At 37.2% G+C, this 23,041-nt stretch overlaps 1 protein-coding gene across 2 annotated transcripts in view; it reads left to right on the top strand.

The window, feature by feature from the left end:
* The first annotated feature begins 2,015 nt into the window (after positions 1–2,015).
* Positions 2,016–23,041, top strand: part of EDIL3 (EGF like repeats and discoidin domains 3) — a 391,875-nt gene continuing 370,849 nt past the window's right edge. The window contains exon 1 of one of the 2 annotated variants that reach the window (XM_069492261.1): positions 2,016–2,588. In XM_069492261.1, the coding sequence (XP_069348362.1) occupies positions 2,522–2,588 (67 nt within the window). In that variant the 5' untranslated portion in view covers positions 2,016–2,521. The remainder of the gene's footprint in view (positions 2,589–23,041) is intronic. The other variant, XM_069492262.1, reaches the window with a different exon arrangement.

Below are 23,041 nucleotides of genomic sequence, written 5' to 3'. Positions count from 1 at the left end.
AAGAGGGGATAATTATGGACATGGGGCTATGGATTTATGACAATGTATCAATTTTCAATTTTTGATTGGAAATGGGACTTAAGAAAGTAGAGGTATTAAACTGGCAACATATTTCACAAGTTGTCTACCAGGTAATACAGGATGTCATTTATTGTCCACACTCTGGGTATCTGGGCATAGAATATGCATTTTAATGCAGTTTTATGTCCTCTGAAAATTTTTAAAACCTTTCTTTAAATATAAAAGAAAGATAAATATTTAGTAACACACACTGTTGCCAAAAAATAATTTAACTTCCTAACATGCTTAAGATCATATATTACCAAAAAAGTGGAAATGACCAGGGAATAAAATAGGAAACTAAACAAAACTCTTAATCCACTCTTCTCCCTTAAATATCTCATCACAGAGAGACCAGTTTCTAATTTTACATACTTTGGGATCTAATACTATCCTTTAGAAATAATACCTTAAAACTAAATTAGACATGTCATTTCAAATGTTAGACAAGTACTTTAGGACAAACACGTGACAGACTGACTGAAAGCATGCTTTCAAAATTAAGTAACAATGGTGTGCCAGAAAGTTGGAATGTGATTGTTTGAAACTACTTTGCTACAACTCTGAACAATGCTGCCTTATTCTAACCTGTGGCTTTAAGCATAAAAATAGACAATAAATATGCATCTCCCTTTTTGTCTTAGCAAAGTGATTTTTAAAAGCTGTACTTTTACCCTCCCACCAAACATGAGATTAGAATAAACCTTGTTCTGATAGGTCTTTTTTCCCCCTGTTGTCGCTGTTGCTTTGCCAGTGATACATTTTAACTTCTCCCTAGTAGTATTCAGTATTACTCTTCCATCCGCCTTGCATCTTGATTTCACTACAGATTCCAAAAGGAAGGTAGAAATTGAAGTTTAAAGGATTCAAGGAGGCACATGGAGATGAAATTCCATGGATAACTGCCCTCTGTTATTCTTTTCTTCTTTCAACTTCTTGCCTTCAAAACCGTTTCTTCCAATTTCTCTATGTCTGTGTTTCTGTCTCCCTTCCTACCTCCCTCACTAGGAAGAAAAAAAAAAAAAAAAGAAGGAAAGAAAGAAAGAAAAAAAGAACCCTGTTTCATTTTGGTACCTGCAACTGCTGGAATTGAATCCATGTACAGTAAGCAATCATTCTAACCGAAAAACAGAGGAGAAAGCACAATTGTAAGCCATGGTCTGTATTTTTGGTTCAATCACTTTCACTACAAAAAATAGTCTATTCATTTTGGTGGATAGCAGGAAAATTTGATCCACCTTAGTGATGCTTCAATAATCTGTCCTTGCCTTCTATTTTCTTGCACGGTCCCCAAACTCGCCCCACTATTTCTCATCTGAGACAGATGTCCTCCTTAACGAGATGCATGTCTCCTACTCACTTTCACCCTTTTACCCCTGTGAACAGATGAGCCCACAACCCTCTCTCCCCAGCCCTGGAGCTAACTAAAGTGCAGACCGAACAGCAGAGCAGCCCTGTCTCAGCTGATTAGAGTCTGGCTGCTGACTAGGTTGCATTTCCTGAGAAATCAGGGACGATTCACTTTGAAGTGTTCTGTCTCTCACGAAGCTTTGTGCCCCAAGAGCCACTTTTCAAAATCTAACTTCTTTTTCCTGGCAATACTGAGAAAGGAAGTTCAGGGGAATCCTTAACGTGGTTATTTACAAAGCCAAAGCTGGAAACCTAGAGACTCTCAAGACACCAAGGGTGCCCCTCTTAACCCCCGAGTCTCCGGTGTACGGGCAATGTAGTAACTTCAGAGGTGGTGGCAGGTGCCAGGGTGTGGCTGCAGTTGTCTCCCTTTTCTCTTCCACCAGAAGGAGCCTCGAGAAAGGAGAGAGAGAGAGAGGGAGAGAGAGAGAAGGGGGAGACCGGAGACCAGGGAGGGAATAAGAGGGAGGGTGGAGGGCGGGGGGCGGAGGGGGGTGCGGACGGGCGCCGGGGGAGCTGGGAGCGCGCCTGCGAGGCTCAGGCTCACACGCACGCCGCCTCTGTTTGTACACAGTGCGCTCCCAGCCGCCCGCTCGCTCCCCTTCAGCTCACGCTTCATTGTTCTCCAAGTCAGAAGCCCCGCAGCCGCGGCGGGGAGAGCAGCGCGAGCCGAGCGCACCGTCCGCCGGTCAGCCCGTGGGTCTGCCGCCCGCGCAGGGGACCCGGAGCCGCCGCAGGAGCCCGCGCCCCGCCCGCCGCGCCTCGGCGGGGACCCACTCACGGCGGAGGGCTGAGCCCGCCGGCGGCTTCCCGGCGCTCACCCACCTCCGCGCGCCGGATCGCAGGCAAAAGAGAAGAGATCCCTCTCTCTGGCCACCACTCTTTCTTGCCCGCTTCAAGAATTTGTTTAAGAAAGAGCTGCGGGAAGAAGACATCTTCTTGAATTCTTCAGCAGGGGCGGAGTCTACTACTGCCCTGCGGTGCCACCTCGGCTACACTGCCCTCAGCGACGACCCCGGACCAGCCGGGGTCACGTCCGGGAGACGGGATCATGAATCGCTTGGTAGCTACCTGGCTCTTGGTCGGGCTCAGCCTCGGTGTCCCCCAGTTCGGCAAAGGTGAGGCGATGGGGCCCGGGCCGCTGGGTGCGGGACGGGCTGGGAGTCCCCTGGGAAACGCCGCGTAGGGGGCCGGAGGCGGTCCCTCGGGCGTGCAAGGGTGGCGAGCGCCGCAGGCTGCGCGGAGGAGGCGGCGAGTCCTGGAAGCCCCGGGAAAGTGCTCGCAAAGTCTGAGCAGAGTGCGCGGGGCTGAGGGGGAAGAGGGTGCGGGGTACCGCGGTGAGATCCAGGAAAGAGGAATGAGGGGAGGAGGTGGGGGACGGCGTTTCGGGTAACCGGCGACTCCGCGGCGCACTTGGCCACCCAGTCGCCGGGCAAACCCTCCCTGGGCAGTGCGGGCGATGCTGGCTGCGGACGCCTGGCGGGACATTCATGGGGGCCGGAGCGGGGAAAAGGAGTGCTCCCGGGGAGTCTTCTGATTGATGTGTAAGAGGCTGGAAAGCCGCAGGGCTGTCCGCCCCCGGGTGCGGTGTGCTCTGGAGCAGGGCCCGGGCTGAGCCGTTGGCAAACCCGAACCGGGCTCTGGGAGTTTTGGTCGCGGGAGAGGTGGAGTCGGGTCTGGCAGGTCACAACGACTTTCTTTCGCCTCCCTATCCCAGACGGGCAGCATGGATTACAGCAAACCCCAGGAACCCGCCTCTCCTTTAACCTCAGGAGACTGGAGCTTTGCTCTGCACTCCCTCCCCGTACGAGCGTAACTATCGGTAATAGAGAATAGTGCGGTGCAAGCCAACCCTCGCGCCCCCGCCCAGGAGCTGAAAAGTTGTACAAGCTGGTCTGGTTGTACCTTCCGTGACTTGCATTAAAAAAGAAAAGAAAGAAAAAGGGAAGAAAGAAAGAAAAAAAATCTTAAAAAAATACAAGACTTCGATGAGTCTCCTGCCGAGTTGTTTGGGCGACTTCCAGGTCCTCTGCGAGGTGTGGCTTGTCAATACTAGCCCTCGTCCGGACCCGGGTCTCGCTGCCGGCCAAGGCTTAAATTGACGCCGGCAAAGGGCACGGGGAGCGGCAGAGGCTCTGGGGAGGCTTGTGAGAGCTGAGCGTGGGTTTGGGGGAAGCTGGCCCCTCCTGGCTCACCGATGCAGGCGGCCCCTTCTAAGCGATCTGCGGGTAATAGAATCCTCTGCAGTCAGTTTCAAGTGGAAAGCTGAGTGCACTACAGGGTTTTAAATACTGTGCCTCCTCTATAAAAAGGTAGTTGGATTAAAAAAAATGCGTTGACTCAAATCCATTTGAGCTTAGACACTGCATGAATATTCTACACCTTCCATCCATGATCCTATCCATATGTTTGTTCCAGAGGAAAATTGTGGACTGTAGGGCGACTGTTTGCCCAAGAAGCTGGGTCTGGCTGGTCAGATGCCCTCGCAGATCTGGCAGTAGAGATCCATGGCTGCGTCTTGCCCGGGCCTCCTTCCCTCCCCCAGAATGAGGCTATTTTCCCCAGCGTGTAGGCGTGTGTGTAGGTGTGTGCCTCGCCTGCGTTTACAAAGTGCCCTTCCAGTTATCAGGCAGAGGCAGCCACTCCACTGAAGGTTAAGAAATGGTAATGGTTCTTGTAGTTACTCAGCCCAGTCCCCAGAGATAGGAAAAAAGAGAGTGCTCCACTGCCGATATTTTTCCTTTATTTTATATCCAGTCTGGATTCCTTCTGCACTTTGACCCTTTAGCAGGAAGGGAGAGGAGGGTTGCAGGCACTCCTCTCTCCTCTTTCCCTTCCTCGTCTTCGTTTTCGGCCCAAACACGAATACACACTCACCCAGTCACGCACCTACACCGTGCCACCGTACGTCCCTGCTCTCAGGTGGAGGGCGGCGGGGGTGGAGGAGAAGAAAGTGCATCTAGCGTGTGTGGCGGAGCTTGCCTCGCTCTGTCTGCTTGCAGGAGCCCTGGGGCGCGGCGAGTCCCGGCTCGGCTCGCTGCAGACAGGAGCTCTGTCTCCAAAGACACCCCCGCCGAGGGCGCCCCTTACTCTGCCAGACAAGCCAACCGTGGAGAGGTTGCCTGCGCTTTCCATCCTGGTCCTCCTAGACAATGCTCGGGCAGCTGTATACTCCATATTCTTCAGTAGATTTCTCCTTTTTTCAGCCAGCCTGAGGGGAGAGGGAGAGGGCTTTAGGGAAGAAATGGACCATTTTGCATTAGTTCTTTTTGTTTAAACTTGCACCTCTCTAATTTTTTCTCCTTCACCTCTGCAGAAGGCAAAATGTAGCTTGCGTGACAGCTCCAAACAATTAAACTTTGGGAAAACTTATTGAAGCCAGTGTGAACACTGAAAATTTTCCTCACACTCCTTCCCTCCACCCCCATGATTTATCTGACGTATGCCTTTTAGAAATTAGTGTTTTCCTTATGTGTGGGTTGCCATTTGCTTGCATTGATGCCTGGGATTTGATAAGGATATGTGACTTCTTTTATTAGTCGTCTTTATTTTAAAATTAAACCAATGGATCAGATTGAATATTTTATTAACTCTTAAATTATTCATGGTTATGGGTTTGCTCTAAAAAATTCAATAACATGCATACAGTTGCAGCAGCACGTGACATCTTATGCAATCTGTCCCTGTGCCTGCAGTTTGTGCCTCAAGTCTTTAAGCAAATGGCACTGTCTAAAAATGTCTAGACATGTCCTAAATACTATGAATCATTGGCATTTGCATTTTCTTTTTTTAACCAATGGTGATTTTTACTTAATTCTACATGAGAATAAATTAATATCTGAACAATCTCACTCCAGATAATAACACTGTGCTTCCCCCATGATTGGTGGAGCAATATTTATGCCAAAATAACTGGTTTCTTAATTAATATTATTATTACACATTACTGTCTTCAATATCTTACATGACCATTAACTTTATACTTTCAAAATAAGTGCTAACTTCAGATTCAAGATGAAACATTGAAAAAATTTGAAATATTGAGTTGAAAATAATAATTAAATGAAAATAAAGTATTCTGCTGTGCTGTGACAGTTTGACATTAATGCAAATTCTTGGCCATGTCATACACTGTCATGATATAGCACAGAATATTTTCTTCTCATCCTGAAAAAGTTTTTCGGATTATTCTTAAATGTTTATTTAAAATTAAAATGTATTTTAACTTTGTATAGCTTGGAGAAAATATTTAAAATAATAAAAAATTTTAAAGAAAACTGAAATGGTTTATTCTTCCTTCTTTGGCCTTGATGTTGCAGAGATCTCTAAAACTAGGCAAATATATTGTACTTCTGAAAAATTCTCTAAATTAAAACTCTGTTGTGCTTTTCTCAAATATTTTAAGATCACTGTTGATATAAAACATATTCAGGGTCTAGGATATTTTTAATAAACATTGTAATAAAGTTTGCTTTTCTCTCTACATACATATGGTTTTTCCTTCTCAGAAAATTATAGCAAGATAAAGTAAAGGAATAAAATATACATGACTAAAATAAAATAGCATTGTTAGTCAACACCATTACAAAAATAAGTTTGGCAGTTTTTAAGAGTTTACATTAGTAGTCCAAACTCTAAATTTTATTGATTTTAATTAAGATAAAGTTTTAATTAGGTAATTTCTTCTTAACAATTTCCATCATTTGAAGAGTTTTGAATAATGGGATGGACTGTATATGTTATCATTTGTGTACAATTTTAAAAACCTGCCTTGTTCAAGAGTTTCATAAAGCCTAAGAAAGTAATTCTGATATTTATTGTTTACTGCACATGCTTGCAGGTGCAATAGCTTTGAGTATGATTTATGATGCAGTAGCTTCATTGTATCCCTGCCAAAGAAACAGTGCAGGCTTCAGAACTCGGTTCAAGCCAGAAGTAAATCATGATGAGGAGGTACTGAGTAAGAAATAGCAAATTTTGCAACTATATAATTAGTGGTATGGCTTCTATCATAGCTAATCAATTTAATCTTTTTATTTGCTAAGTAGTGGGAAAACTAACATTATTATGAAGAAAAGTAGAAAACCAAAGCTAAGCTATTGCTATTATTCATTTCTTATCTGTATTTTAAGGAAGATGCCTAGTATATTTGTTTTTGTTCTTGTGTTTTTTTTTTTTTTATCATGATTCATGTAATGATTATAATGCCATTTGGTTAATCAAATCAAACATACATTTATAGACAAGGAGTTAAGGCTGCCCATGTGGTGTAATTATTAAAATGTTTCTCATTGTTTCCTATGTAATACTTCTAAAAATTAGGAACTATGACTACTTAAACTGAATAAATTACCACTTAATTGTTACTGAAAATGCCTCTGCGGAATCTTTGATTTGAATGAGTGTTGAAAAGTAGACTGGAATCAACTGTGCCCTCACCAGCAGGTGTCAGGATAATCACCGGAGATCTTTTAAAGGAAAGATGGAAGAATAAAAGAAGTAAACTTGTAAATGCTAATTTGCAAACCCACATAAAGTGACTTTCGACTTTCTATGAAACTAATATTATTAGTTTTCGATGATCTCCTAAGAAATAGAAGGAGGGCAAGTTGTACGGACCTACTGCTTTCACTATAGGATTTTAACTTGAAAACAGAGTTGCTCTTACTGCCACAGACAACCAAGCACACACATAGCTTGAGCAATTATTTTTCAGGGATCTTCTGAGTACTTTCCAAGAAAATATATAGATATCTATGACAAACAATTATTACTGAAATTTCTGCCATACTTTCTAAGCACTCTCCATACCAACTGGAAGTTTCGTAAATAGAAATTTGGCTTGTTGATTTACAATGGATATATACATTCAACTATTTACTAATATTTGTACACAGCTACCACACTGGAAATAGATGAGTGCTTATACTTACCCTTTTTATCATGATGGTAAAGTGTATGTTTCCTAGAGCTTGCAAGTTTCTGTATAACACAAGTCATGTGGCCAAAAGAGACTAAATATCATGATAAATAAAGCTTTTTCACAACCCATTTCAGCCAGTTATTAATCCTCATATATGTGTCTATTGTGTATCAGTAACTAAATTTGGAGTCAGTTATTTTGTTTTTAATTGACCTTTATCTGATAACTTTTAAGTTCTCGCATCTGCTGATATAGCCCTTAAAACTGTGTTTTAGATTCACTCTTATACCCTTTCTATGAGTTTTTTGTACCCTAGCTGATATGCAGAATGGTTGGTTTCCAGGGGCATCCTTTCTGTGTCAGAGTCTTCCTAAAATAAAAATCATCTCTTTCTCTCTACCCCTTGATCTCTTACCCAATCCTCTCTTCCTTCGTCCCCACATTTCCTTGCTGGATAACAACTAGGGCACAACATCCACTATAAAATTGATGATAGCACGCTGTCATCATTATTAAAAGATTGAAAATCTACAAAACATTGTGAAATTTTCAATTTATCTTTTCGTGAGGAAAAAAGGAAGATAATGTAAGCCTCTGCCTTCCAAATCCTGAGGTTTAAAACATAAATGAAAATAAATTAGAATCTAAATTATGGAGCAACGGAGGGTTTTGCACCTTGATTTGATTACAGTGCCCTGCCTAAAATTGAAACTGTATAGTAATTTATATCCATCCCACTTGTGGAGAAGTTACTTACCTTGCAGCTTCATCCATGTAGTACAGAGCTGAGAACCTAGGAGAAAGAATCAGAAACTCCTGACCACATAAAATAGATGTCACATGTAGGCCTTAGATCATGAATTATAGAGAAGTCTATTTATCTTGGCTTTCAAGTTGCTGGGCCTTCTATAAACTGGATCCAGAAAATGAAAGGCATATTAGGTAATAGTCAGACTTATTCAGTGCAATAAAACATGCCAAATTTTTGACAAAGAGGAGACTGGAACAGTATATGTAAGAGCAATGATACTGTACCATGTGAAAAACTGGGAACACTTAGTGTGGGGGGTAGGGAGGGAGGGGGAAATGTAAAGGCCAAAAGGCAGCACCATATGAGAGAATATAATACTAGGTACCTTGGTCCTGGTATTGGTTTGCATGCTAAAGAAAGGCTCACTGCAATTTGTTCAACAATTTTGGGGTGCAAAGGCAGTGAAATGTATACATTATTGAAAAAAAGATTTTTTCAAAAATGTTTTAAATTGAAAACCTGCTTAATGGTGAGTTAGATATCTCAAGAATTTACTTATTTATAAACTTTATTTTCTTATCATGCCAGAGAAAATATTTTTTATTGATTTTTTTTCCTAAAGTAATAAAGGAAGATGGACACAGAACTCAATTTTGTAAAAAAGAAGTAGAATTTGGAATGCAGATAAGATGTTCTGCAATTATTTGGTTATATTTTAGAAAATATACTCCTATTTCATTTTTAAATATGCATTATTAGAGTGATAGTAACTGTGTAGGACTTGTTCAACAGAAGATTTAGAGTGCATGATGTAGAATGCAGGATTTCAGAACAAGAATTTAGGTGAAGGCTTTTTAAACCCTAAAGCACTTTTGAATCTGATTGTTAATGTGGAAAAAGATTGACTTAGTGTTTCTGCTTTAGAAAAGAGAAAAGGTATCAAACTGATTGATATCTTTTAAAAATAATTTAATATGGTATAATATTCCATAAATGAGAGAGCCAAGGTTTTAATTTCTCATTAGATGATAGTGTGCTTGATTTGAAGATAACCTCTAAATGGGGTTAGGCCACCATGCATTCCTTAATGTTTATGCTTGGTATTTGACAAAGTGGTTTATTTTGGGAATATCAAATAATCCTTTAAGTCCCTTCCTGTATTTAGGTCAGGATGACCATTTAGATTTTACTAACACTGGAGAGTATATGAGGTTAGCCAGGGCAAAATGGACTCATGACACTTGAGCAGAAAAATTTAGAACAGGCAAATGGGAACATTGGAGAATATTTTTATTTGCAATAAGTTGACTAATCTCTCCCTCTAATGTAGAGCAGTCTCCCACCTATGGACACGAGTGTTCTGTCTGTGCTCACATCTGTGTTGCCCTTCTCTCATTATGTTTTCTCTCCAAATGTTACTTGAACTCTCATTTAATCCATGATACTTTTCCTATTTGTTTATGTATCTTTTTCTTTCTATAGTTTAACTCCTTTATTATAAACTCTAACTTTTTTGGAATGTTGTCTATAAACAAACAAACACCAAATTAGCATTCACAGTGCTTTAATGTTTATATACCAAGTTCTCATTTCATGTTGTGTGCTTTCTGCAGAGCCAGGGCTTAGAATAGTGCTAGGCAAAACAAACAGTGAAACCATACAACAGCAATAACAAAATCTAAATCAGACACTTAATAGATATTCAGTTGAATGGAGCCACCACATTCCGCCATCCCCGACTGCCCCATCGGTATTCCTTAAAAAGTTCTTGCTCATTTTAAGCAGCAGTGTTTCTTTTATATAAAAAAATAGGCCAAAAGTAGTTTTAGGAACATTAAAAAGCTTTGTTTCGCACTTTCTTACATAACCATTTCTTATCATCTGTGTTGTAAAATGAACCTACTTTGAAAGTATTGCTCAATGGTCCTGCAAGAGCATTGTTGAAAATATAATATTAAAGGCAGGCTCTAAAGTGCTTTCTATGTTTGTTATGAATCTTCAATTAAAAAGAAAATTACATCTAAGTATAGATTCCTTTGTTAGATGCAAGGTTCTGACACTTGAGGCTCAATTTAATTTTGACCTAGAAACAATAAATTTTGGGAGATCTTTCTGATTTTTTCTTTCTTCTCATTGCTTGGGGTTTGCCACCATGCCAACATAAGTGTCTTAGATAAGTTAACAAGGGACATTCATTCTGATATCTTCTTAAGTACAGCAAATGAGTCTAGCATGTATTGATTGTATACTATGTGTTTCACTATTAGAATTACCATTTTTAATTCTCATAACAACTCTATGAGGCAGGTACTATTATTATAGACACATGAATGAGAAAATGGAGATACAAAGAGGTTAAATAACTTTCCAAGATCGTACAGTCGCTGAATAGTTTGTTACAATCCAGTTGGAATCTAGAGCCTGCTAACTACTAAACAATGTTGTGTCTCAATAAGTGACATATCCTGTACTATCATGGAGATATTTTGGTAAATGATTTTATTATTTCTAAAACATACATATCATATCTCATCACTATTTAACTGGTAGTTATTTTGGAAGGGGTGAGTTATATTTGTTTTCTTGGGACAATAATTTAAAATTTTCGAATTTAAGTTGGTAAAGTGTTGAAGTTCTGTTCTTTTCACATTCAGAAGTGAAGGAGTATGCCTGTTTGGTCAGAAAGGGTTAATGTGTCTTTTGGAATGCATCACTAGTGAGAATAATGAAGATGGGAGAGAGAAGAGGAGCACTTGGGAAATGATTCCAAATACGTTTTCAAAATCTTGCCATTCAATTTGATTCCAGCATGATTTTTATGATTTATTTTAATTTTTTAGTATTTCACTGCTCCTATACATTGTTTCATTGATATTCAATGTAATATCTAGGAACATGCTTTCTTTGCAATTTTTCAGATATATAACATAGTACAAAGTGACTTTAGAGGTTAACAAGGTTATTTTTCCAAGAAATGAAGGTTTTTCATCTCATCCTCATTTTATTTCTGTGTAACTGCATTAAGAAATTTTAGCCAAAAAGGCACCAAATGGTCTTCAAAGCACATGAGCTAGAATATTAGGTTTTCTGGTTTATTTGAGGAATTATATAATCAAAATATGGTTTCTTTTTTTAAAAAACTCAAACTGAATTGACTTTAATTTTTTTACAAAATAATGCAAATTACACCATCTAAGATCATCCTTATTTACATCGTCCTCTGTATAACTGTACGTTTAACAGTTGAAATTGACCTCCACATGAATTTACTGTATTTATTCTCCTAAAATAATAAAACGGTCATTAACATTTCATACCTCTACTTTAGGGAACATAAACAGAGAAGATATTTTTAATCTAATTTAACACATAAAGAACTTGAGATTCAGAAAAGTCACATGATCTAGAATTCAAGAAACAAACAGAATTTGAAGTTGATTCTGATTGAGATCTGTGTTCTCATTCCCATTTATTTTTTACTCTTTTGCTGTATCACTTTACTTGAGGTAAATATAGTTATGCTTTTTTCTTAGTTTTTGGACTCATGTGATGAGAAGGAGGTGTTGGTATGCTATTACTTTTTCAAGAACTATTTCAAACTGTTTCTCAGTCCAACACTGAACACTTTCATGCCATAGCATAAAATACCTTCTTTCCTCTTTGGAGCCCATTACTAACCTTGATGATATTTCATACTTCCTCCATGGCTTCAGAACTTTATCTCTTCTCTATTATTGTTCTCTTAAAAATTTTCACATCTGAGCTTGTGCCCTTTTAACATTCTGGTATTAAACTTCCTGGAAGATCCCAACATTAATGATTCCCATCTCTATTTTTTAGTAACTACTGGCAATGCTATCTGTTAGACTTTCTCATCACGTGAAATTACTCAGCTACCAGTAATTTAAATTTCTCAGACTTTGTATCTCCTACTAGGATTTTCTGTCTCTTACCTTTCCTTACCCTTCATTCCCACTGAACCCACTCTTTGTCACTACTCTAATTTCCAATCCTTCTTATCTTTGTTTTTTCCAACCTGTCTCTGGTTATCTATTTTAAGAGGTATGCAGCCACTTATGAATTTCTCCATTGGCTTTTCCCATTTTTGCTGTATTTGACATTTTTGCTTTATTAAATCCCAAACTAAAATAGTTTCCAACGTCTTTTCCCCATTCCAGCACTAGGAAATCTGGAAGACTATCAAAAGATGGTAGGATCCATGGTGGAGCTGTAGGAAATGATGGTCTGAGGAAAAAGATTGTGGAGGTATTGCAGTAATTATACTAAAATTATAATTTTGGTAATTGTACATTTGAGAGCATGATGATAGAAGTTATAGATGAGAGAGGGTAGAAGACAGGATGATTGAAAAAAAAGAGTCAAGGCACTGAATGGCCAGCTGTTGGAAAAATCATCTATGGGGGCATTGAAATCACAAAAGCTTATACCATGAGGAATGTTGGAGAGGATGACAATGAACCCAAACTAAGAATCTTCAAGGAATGAGGGGATGTAATATAGAGATCAGGAGTAATTATACTAAGGAGGAGTGTTGGGGTGTAGAGATCTATGACATGAAATTAGAACTGGCTGTTTTTAGTGAGAAAGGAGGGAGAATGTTCTGAAAGTGGCAATGCGCAACAGGAGGGTCTCGCGCCCCACCTTTTGACTCCAGAAAGTACAGGAGGAAAAGCAGCATTCAATAAAGAGGGCTGCAAAGTAAACAGTATCCTGGAAGAGAGCTGGTTTCCTCTAAGCAGGATGACATATGACAGTGTAGTCTTCAGGCATCATTCTCTTTGACATCTTCATTCTACAACTTTTGACACATTAAACTCATAATAATAATAGATACATGTCACTAAGAGCAATACTTTCAAGTACACAAAATATGTGTTTGTATACAGCAGCTCTTTAAAACCTCACAACAACCCAATGGGTTATTATTGTTGTTATTGACAGTTGAGGATACTGACTGAGAATAGAATAAGTGATCAGCACTCAGAACTAGGTCTTATAGATCCAAATCCAGGAATCTTTTCACTGTAACATAATTACAGAGAAAAGCCCCAAATCCATGGAAGAATCCCTTCTAAATTTAAAGCACAGCTGGGGGATAGGAAGATTTCTGCAGTTCTGCCCTGACCTACTTTATCCTGTTGAGACAGGCCTCTATGAATTTTGAGGTTTGCATAGCTTAGGTTACTGGGAATGTGGAATATGTCTGCTTGGTGGCCTTAATTTTTGCCCATGCACAATTTGTCCAAATTGTTCTTACTGGAAAACTGTTAACATTAGTACCAGGGGAATAGTTTCTTTTTCTTTTTAATATACTCATAATTGTGTACCTTGTACACAAAGAACTCTTTTTCCCTAAATTTACATGTTTCAAATATTTGTAAGCCATGATGTTTCTTTTTGAGTTTCTGACGTGTTGAAGTCATACATATTTTTTCCTTTAATCTGTCCTTGTAAGCCATTCCTTTCATCATTTTAGTTGTTTCATTTGGAATCCATCCAAGTAGCCTATATATTTATTCAACAAGCTTGCCAAAAACTCAACAGAGAATTCCAGGAATGTGCTTCCCTAAAATATTGCCACACATATTAATTTGCATTTTTAAAATTTTGAAACTAAATTTTTAAAATTTTGATCTATTATTTTGCTAGTTATTTAATTTTTTGTATCAAATCACCCTTTTCTAAGTAATACATAGCTAGATTATTTTTTAAATTTTTCATAATTTTATTGTGTATTTGCCTTCATTGGAATTGTACTTAATTTTTTTTCAGTCTGCATTTAGTATAATTGTTGTTAATACCATATAATGTATGCTCTCCCCACATGGAGTAACCTAACTTCATTTCCTGCAAATGATATTATTATGTATTTATTGTTATTTTTATATCATCTACATATTTGCTAAATAATAATATAACACACAAATTCCTCTCATGAGCTTTTTATTTCATATTTCTGAGGGTCTTTTAAGTATTCGTTATTTTCTTGAAACTATCATCTATCTCTATTTTTCTCTCTCTCTCTCTAAACTATATTTCTATATCTATTTCTAGCTATCTCCTTCTATATGTTGTCATTTTTCTGCTTCTAGCTCATTCCTCATCTTAAACTGCTCAGCCTCAGGCAATCTCTCTTTGATTATCTTGTCCAAGTAACCCATACTAAAACACGTACATAGCATATATATATATACCCCTATAATTATTCTATAATTCTATCCTTTTTAATTTATCACATCTTTCAAAAATTATAGTTTTATAATCACTTTTTTATTTGCTTATATATTTTCTATCTGTTTCTAGTGGACTGTAAGCTTGATGAGGGTATGAAAAATACTTACTTTGTTCCCTAAAGTATATCCAGCTCCAAACATGGTGCCTTATTCATAGTCGGCAGTCAATTAATGTTTATTTTCTGAATTCATGCATGCATGCATGCATGCATGAATGAAAAGCAACTCAGCTGGTATATAAATCTTTTTATGGTTAAAAATGTGTTCCTTTGATAGACCCGTTAACTTATTTAATAAATTCTTATCTATTTGATGCACTGATGCATTGACCCGTGAATCATGGTACAAGAGATACATTATTAAAAAGCAATAAATACTTCAGTAATGGCAACCTCTAAAACCTGAATAAATAAATGATCTACTGTTTCTACAGCTGTCTAATTTATAAACACTTTAAAAGGAATATTTGTGCTTTATCTTCAATTACCAAATTGCAATAAAATAGTTGTAATTGTATATGGAAGATAGACAATAAGTTTTAAACTCTCATTGTATGACCAAAGGTTGACAAGAAAAGTATGTGCAACAAAATCAAAGCACTTGGTGATGTTTTTAATTATCAGGTGGAGAAGCTGCAGGTAGCCCTGTGAGCTGCTAATTGCCCCAGTATCCTGACAATCACTCTTACAAGCTCCACCAGCAATAACTTTCCTCCAACCATAACTTCTTTCCCGCCTCCCACCGTGCATTCGCACCTGCTCAACTCAGAAGTAGTTGGCAGAGGAGAAGAGACAACACCTGGGAGCTGTGTCTGCCTAGGAACAGGGAACCTTCTAAACAGCTCTGTTTGGAGTTGTTTGTGTAATGACAACCTGTATGTCACTGCACACTGCTGTTTATTCCCCTTTAGGCAACTGTACCTCTATCTTTCTTAAATGCCTCAGTGGTTCTAAACAATTTGTATGTTTCTGACCTCAGTAATTGTGTGATTTCCACTCCTAGTCTGAAAACTAAAAAGGACATACCATTCCAAAAAGGTATATAATAGAAAAGGGTTGTGCAGAGTAAAAACTGTAAAATCTAATACTTTACTCCTTTTTAGGTGATAAGAAAGAAGCTTTGGCAACTATTTTTTTGTATGTCTGTTTTGGGGAAAGGCAGTTAATTCCTCATCCTTGTTTTAAAGTTTTAATTATTTTTTTAGCCTATAAGCAAGTATACACTCCTTCAAGAAGTTACAGCGGTGGCATATTGTTGTTTGTATGTAAAGGCTTGTTTAAATAAATGAATATTTTTAAGAAATAGGTTTAACCATACAATAGATCGTATCATATAGGGCTTTTTGTTTTCTTTTCTTTTTTTTTAAGATAGGGTCCCACTCTGTTGCCGGGGCTAGAGAGCAGTGGCATCATAATAGCTCACTGTAACCTCAAACTCTTGAGCTCAAGTGATCCTTCTGCCTCAGCCTCCTATATTTTTCAATATTTTATTATGATAAAATGTACATAACATAAAATTAACTATCTTAATCATTTTTGTGTACAGTTTAGTGGTACTAAATACATTCATAATGTTGTGCAACCATTATTACCGAAAGCTCGGCCACTTGTCCACAAGGCTGAATAACGAGGACAAGCGGTTTGAGGATGAAGGAAAGAGAGTCTACTTTGCAGGCAAAGGAGGAAACATGGTAGACTTTCTCATCTCAGAATCCCAAATTTCCTAAACATGGGCAGAAACACAGAGCTTTTAAAGGGAGGGTTCTTGGCCTCAGGCAATTACTGTGATTAACTATTCTAATCCTCCTGTCTCTGCTAAAAACGAAGCTGTGCACTCTGCCAGCCACTGACCTGGGAGTTTTAACAGAAGACTTAACTGCAGGTAAGGATGCAGTTCCCAAAAGAGTGGGGGAAGTTTTGCAGGCCATTCTCTGTTACATATTTCCCACTCTCAGTATTTCCCTTCCATCTCTATGGGAGGAGGAACAACTACTCTGTTACATTACACCATGCATTTTCATAACTCCTTTCATCTTATAACACTGAAACTCCAGGCCCATTAAACAATACCTCCCCATTCTCCCACTCCCCAGCCTTTGGCAATCGCCAGTTTACTTTCTATCATTTTGACTAGTCTAAGTACCTTATATAAGTGGAATCATACAATATTTGTCTTTTTGTAACTGCTTATTTCACTTAGCATAATGTCCTCAAGGTTCATTCATGTCTTAGCGTATGTTAGAATTCCCTTCCTTTTAAAGTTTGAATAGTATTCCATTATATCTATATAACACATTTTGCATATCCATTTATACACTCATGGGCACTTGGGTTGCTTCCAAGTTTTTGCAATTGTGAATATTGCTGCTATGAACATAGCTTTACAAGTATCTTTTGAAACTCTGTTTTCAGTTTCTTTGCTATATACCTGAAAGTGGACTTTCCAGATCCTATGATTATTCTATTTTTAATTTTTTGTGGAACTTGCTTACTGTTTTACATAGCAGCCGTAGCAATTTACATTTCCATCAAAAGTGCACAGAGGTTCCAATTTCTTCACATTTTCTGCAAAGCTTTTTATTTTCTGTTTTTTTTTTTTTTGATGGTAGCCATCTTAATGGGTATGAGGTGGTATCTCATTATAGTTTTGACTTGCATTTTCCTAATTATTAGTGATGTTGAGCATCTTTTCATGTGCTTATTGGCCATTTGTATATCTTCTTTGGAGAAACATCTATTCAAGATTTTTGCCCATTTCAAATCAGTTTGTTGTTTTGTTGTTGAATTTTTGAAGCTCGCTATATATTCTGTATATTAATTCCTGATAGGAAATGTGATTTGCAAATATTTTTTTCTCAATCTGTGGGTTGCCTTTTTATTCTATGGATAGGGTATTTTGATATACAAAATTTCTTTTTCTTTTTTTTTTTTTTTTTGGAGACAAGGTCTCACTCTGTTGCCTGGACAGAGGGCAGTAGCATCATCATAACTCACTGCAACATAGAACTCTTCACTCAAGCAATCCTCCTGTCTTAGCTTCCCAGGTAGCTGGGACCATAGTTGCATGTCACCATGCCAATCTAATTTTTCTTCCTTTCCCCTCCCTCCCCTCCCCTCCCCTCCCCTGCCCTTCCCTTCCCTTCCCTCTTCCCTTTCCTCTTCCTGCTTCCCTTTCCTCCCTCCCGTCTCTCTCTCTCTCTCTCTCTTTCTTTCTTCTTTCTTTCTTTCCTTCTCTATCTCTATCTCTATCTCTTTCTTTCTTTCCTTTCTTTCTTTTTTGTAGAGATAAGTTCTATTACTGTTGCTCAGGCTGGTCTTGAATTCCTGACCTCAAGTGATTCTCCTGCCTTGGCCTCCCAAAGTGCTAGGATTTGGATCATTGCCAAATCCAGTGTCATGAAGCTTTTGCTCTATGCTAAGAATTTTATAGTTTTAGGTCTTAGATTTAGTTTTGATCCATTCTGAGTCAATTTTTGTGTATAGTGCTAGGTAAGGATCCAGCTTCATTCTTTTGCATTATATACAGTTTTCCCGGCACCGTTTGTTGGAAAGACTGTCCTTTTCCCATTGACAATCCCCATTGAATGTTCTTGGCACCCTTGTCAAAAATCATTTGATCATTATGTGAAGCTTTATATCTGGGCTTGTTATGATTGTCTATTGGTTTATATGTCTGTCTTTATGCCAGTATTACACTGTTTTGCTTACTGTAGCATTGTAGTAAATTTTAAAATCAGGAAGTGTGAGTTCTCCAGATTGCTTCTTCTTTTTCAAGATTCCACATGGTTTTAGGATGGAATTTTCAAATTTTGTAAAAAAAAAAAAAATATATTGGGTATTTGATAGTATTGAAATAAACCTGTAGATTGCTTTGAGCAGTATTTACGTCTTAAAATTATTGAGTCTTCCACTCTATGAATCTACGAACATGGGATTTGTTTCCATTTATTTATGTCTTAAATGTCTTTCAGCAATGTTTTATAGTTTTTATTGCACAAATTTTTCACCACCTGTATTTTATTCTTTGTGATATTATGGAAAATGAGATAGTTTCATAATTTTCTCTTCAGATTGTTAGATTTCATTGTTAGTACAAATAAATGCATCTGATTTTGTGTTGATTTTTTTTATCCTGCTACTTTTCTGAATTTATTAGTGTTTATGGTTTTCCTTTATTGAAACTTTAGAGTTTTATACATATAGGGTCATATCATCTGCAGAGATAAATTTACTTGTTCCTTTCCAATTTGGATGCTTTTTCTTTTTTCTTGACCCCTTGCTCTGTCTGGCTAGAACTTCAAATACTATGTTGAATAAAAGTGGCAAAATTGGGCATCCTTACCTTGTGCCTAATCTCAGAGGAAAATTTTTCATCCTTTCCCCATTGATTTGAATATTTTCTGAGGGTTTTTAACATATGGCTTTTATTATGTTCATATTGTTTCCATCTATTCCTAGTTTATAAAGTGGGTATCATAAAGGGAACTGAATTTTGTCAAATGCCTTTTCTACATCAATTGAGATGATCATATGTGTTTTTTCCTTTATTCTCTTAATGTGATGTGTTACATTTATTGATTTTTGTTCATTGAAACATCCTGGCATTCCAGGAGCAATTCCCACTTGGTCATGGTGTATAATTTTTTTCATATGCTACTGAATTTGTTATGCTAGTATTTTGTTTATGATTTTCTCATAAATGTTCATAAGGCATATTGGTCTATAATGTTCTTTCTTGTAGTGTCTTTGGCTTTGGTATCAAGGTAATTCTGGCCTCATAGAATGAGTTAAAAATATTCCCTCCTCTTCAATGTTTTGGAAAAGAGTAAGAAGGATTGGTTTTAATTTGGCTTTGAAAGTTTGGTAGAATTCACCAGTGAAGACTTCAGGTCCAGGGCTTTTCTTTGTCAGATTTCAATTTAATCTCCTTACTCATTAGAGGTCTGGTCAGATTTTCTCTTTCTTTCTTTTTTTTTTTTTGTAATTCAGCGTCGGTTTTGTGTCTCTGGGATTTCTTCCATTTCATCTAGGTCATCTAATTTGTTGGTGTATATTTTTTCATAGTACTTTTTACAATACTTTTTATTACCGTAGAATTGGTAATGTCCATACTTTGATTTCTGAATCTTTTTTTTCTTAGTCTATCTAGTTACAGGTTTGTTGCAGCTGCTTTTTGCTCCTGAGTGCAGTAGTGAAGGAATGAATAATTATTCAAAACACGTAGTGTTTAGAGAGAAGAGGAGAGGCCACAGTCTGAAGGAGAAAATGGCTCCCTCAGCTGAGTTCCTCCTCTTATTTATTTCCAAGGGCACGTGCAAAGGATCAGGGCCCTTTGCTAATTTCTTTAACAACTTCCATACAGGTCAGCTGCTGACCTTTGCACACAACAAATAAGCAGCTTTTGACAGGCATTTTGTTCTTTCCATCCATCCATCCTTTCTTCTAGGCCCAGCCCTGACAAAGGTTTGTTAATTTTGTTGCCCTTTTCACAGAACCAACTTTTGGTTTTATTGATTTTTCTCTGTTGTTTTTCTATTTTCTGTTTCATTTATCTCTGCTCTAGTCTTTACTATTTCCTTCCTTTTGCTAGCTTTGGGTTTAGTTCTTAATTTTTTTAGTTTTCTAAGTTGTAAAATCAGATTATTGATTTGAGATATTATTTTTTAATGTAAGTATTTGTAGCCATAAATTTCCCTATTAGCTCTGCTTTTATTGTATCCTCAAAATTGTGGTGTGTTTTTGTTTTCACACATCTGTATGTACTTTCTAATTTGTCTTATATTTGCTTTTTTGGTCCATTGGTTGTTTAAAAGTGTGTTGTTTCATTTCCACAAATTTGTGAGTATTTCAGTTTTACTTCTGTTACTGACTACTTCATCTTGTTGTGGTTGTGGAAGATAGAATATCTATCTTGTGTGATATCTACCTTTTAAATTCTATTAAGACTTAATTTGTGGCCTAACATATGGTCTATTGTGTAAAATGTCCCATGTGCACTTCAGAAGCATGCATATGCTGTATATGTCCATTAGATGTTGTTGGTTTATTGTGTTATTTGAGCACTCTATTTTCTTATATTCTGCTTGGTTGCACTACCCATTATTCAGAATGGGGTACTGAAGCCTTCAACTCTTATTTTAAAAGTCTTTTTTTCTACCTAAATTCTGTCAGTTTTTGTTTCATATAATATGATGGTCTGTTATTCCATGGGAAAATGTTTATAACTGTTATGTCTTCTTGCTGTATTGAAACTTTCTAGTAATATATAATGGTTTTCTTTGTCACTTTTTGATTTGAACTTTCTTTTGTGTGATATTACTATTAACACTCTCACTCTCTTCTGCTTACCATTTGCATGGACTATCATTTCTTATCCTTTCACTTTTAATTTATTGGTGTCTTTGAATTTAAAATAAGCCTTTTATAGATAGCATATAGTTGGATCATGTTTTTTTAATTCCACTAATTTCTGTCTTTTGATGGGAGAATTTAAACCATGTACATTTAATGTAATTAATGATAAGGAGGGACATAATCCTGTCATTTTGCTATCTGTTCTTTATGTGCCTTACAGCTTTTTTGTCCTTCATTTCTGCCTTGCTGTCTTTTGTGTTTAGTTAATTTTTTTGCAGTGAAATGTTTAAATTTCTTTCTCATTTACTTTTGGATATATTCTATTGCTGTTTTCTTCGTGGTTACTATGGGGATTACATTAACATATTAAAGTTAAGATACTTTAATTTTAATTTATACTAGCATAACTTCAATAACATATAAAAACTCTGCTCCTTTAGCTCATTTCCTACTCCATTCAGTTTCGATGTCACAATATTGTATCTTTGTACATTATGTACTCAAAATATAAACTCATGATTTATTTTAAAATACATTAGTCCCTTAAATTGTGAAGAAAACAAAAAGTGCAGTTACATACTGTTATTATATTAATACCAATTGTACATGTATTCATGTATTTACCTTTATTGAATTCTTTAATCATACGGCTTCGGGTTGTTGTCTACTGGGCTTTTATTTCATCTTGAGGATTTTGTTCAGGGCAGGTTTCGTGGTAATGAATTCTCTCAGCATTTGTTTATCTGGAAATGTCTCAATTTCTCCCTCCAAATTTTGAAAGATAGTTTTGCAAGATACAGGATACTTAATTGACAGGTGTTTTTTTGTTTTTTTTTTTGTATGTGCATGCTTTATGTATGTCAGACATCTGATATCTGGTCTCCAAAGTTTCTGATCGGAAGTATGCTGATGTTATTGAAGATCCGTTGTAGGGAGACAAGCTGCTTCTCTATTGCTGCTTTTAAGATCCTCTGACTTTGGCTTTTAGAAGTTTTATTATGATGTGTTTTGTTGTGAGTCTCTCTGAATTTTTCTTACTTGGAGTTTGCTGGGCTTCTTGGATATTTATATTTGGATCTTTCCTCAAATTTGGGATGTTTTCAGACATTCTTTCTTTCTTTGAATATTCTCCATGTTCTTTGCTACTTTTTTTCTCCTTCTGACATTAGCACTGAGTTGGTCTACTGGAGGGCATCCCACAAATTCCTTAGGCTCTGATCACTTTTCTGCTCCCTTGGTTCTTTCTGTTCCTCAGACTCAGTAATTTCCTTTACCTTGTCTTCAAGTTTGCTGATTCTTTAATCTGCCTTGTAAAATCTGTCTTTGAATCTCTCTAGTGGATTTTTTGTAAAGGTTATTGTAATTTTCAGTTCTAGAATTTCTTTTTGGCTTCTTATTAGATTTTTAATTTCTTTATTGATATTTCTCTTTTGTTCATATATGATCTTATTGACTTTCTCCACATCTTCCTTTAGTTCTTTGAGCATCTTTAAGGCAATTGATTTGAAGTCTTTATCTAGTAGATCTGCCATTAGTTCTTTTTCAGGGATAGTTTCTGTTGATTTATTTTTTCACTTTGAATGAAACTTATTTTCCTATTTCTTTGTATGTCTTGTGATTTTTTTTGTTGTTGTTGAAAACTGGACATTTGAATCTAATAATGTGCTAACTTTGGAAATCAAATTCTCCTGCTTTCCTAGGATTTGCTACCTTTTGTAATTGTTTTCGTTTTTAATTTTTTTAGACTGTCTCTGTGCTGAGGATCAGTCTGAAGTATAAATTTAAGGTCTTTTCAGCTCTTTTCTGTGTCTTTGCCTTTCCCAAGGCATGTGTGATCAATTTCTGATTTTCCCTTTGTAAGCAGTTACTTTTTAATGTTCTAACCTTTTATGTCTAGGGGCTTGCAACAGTGGGAGGAAGTACAGTAACAATGGCCGATTTGTGAGCACAGATCTTGATTTCATTCTTCTGCATGTGAACATCCAGTTTTTTCAACATTGTTTATGGAAGAGATTGTTCTTCCTTCATTTTGTGTTCTTGACACCTTTATTGAAAATCAATTGGGTATAAATTCTTAGGTTTTTTCCAGGCTTTCTATACTGTTCCATTGATCTGTTATTATGCCAGTACCATGCTGTTTTGATTATAATACCTCATAGTGTATTTTAAAATCAGGGAGTATGATGCTTCCAGCTATGTTCTTTTTGCTCAGGATTGCTTTGGCTAATGAGGTCTTTTTAAAATATGAATTCTAGTGGTTTTTTTTCTGTTTTGTAAAAAATGGTATTGT

The sequence above is a fragment of the Eulemur rufifrons genome, chromosome 17, assembly GCF_041146395.1.
Source record: "Eulemur rufifrons isolate Redbay chromosome 17, OSU_ERuf_1, whole genome shotgun sequence".
Lineage (NCBI taxonomy): Eukaryota > Metazoa > Chordata > Mammalia > Primates > Lemuridae > Eulemur > Eulemur rufifrons.
The sequence above is the reverse complement of the archived record's forward strand: the minus strand, read 5'-3'. Positions and strand labels throughout refer to the sequence as shown.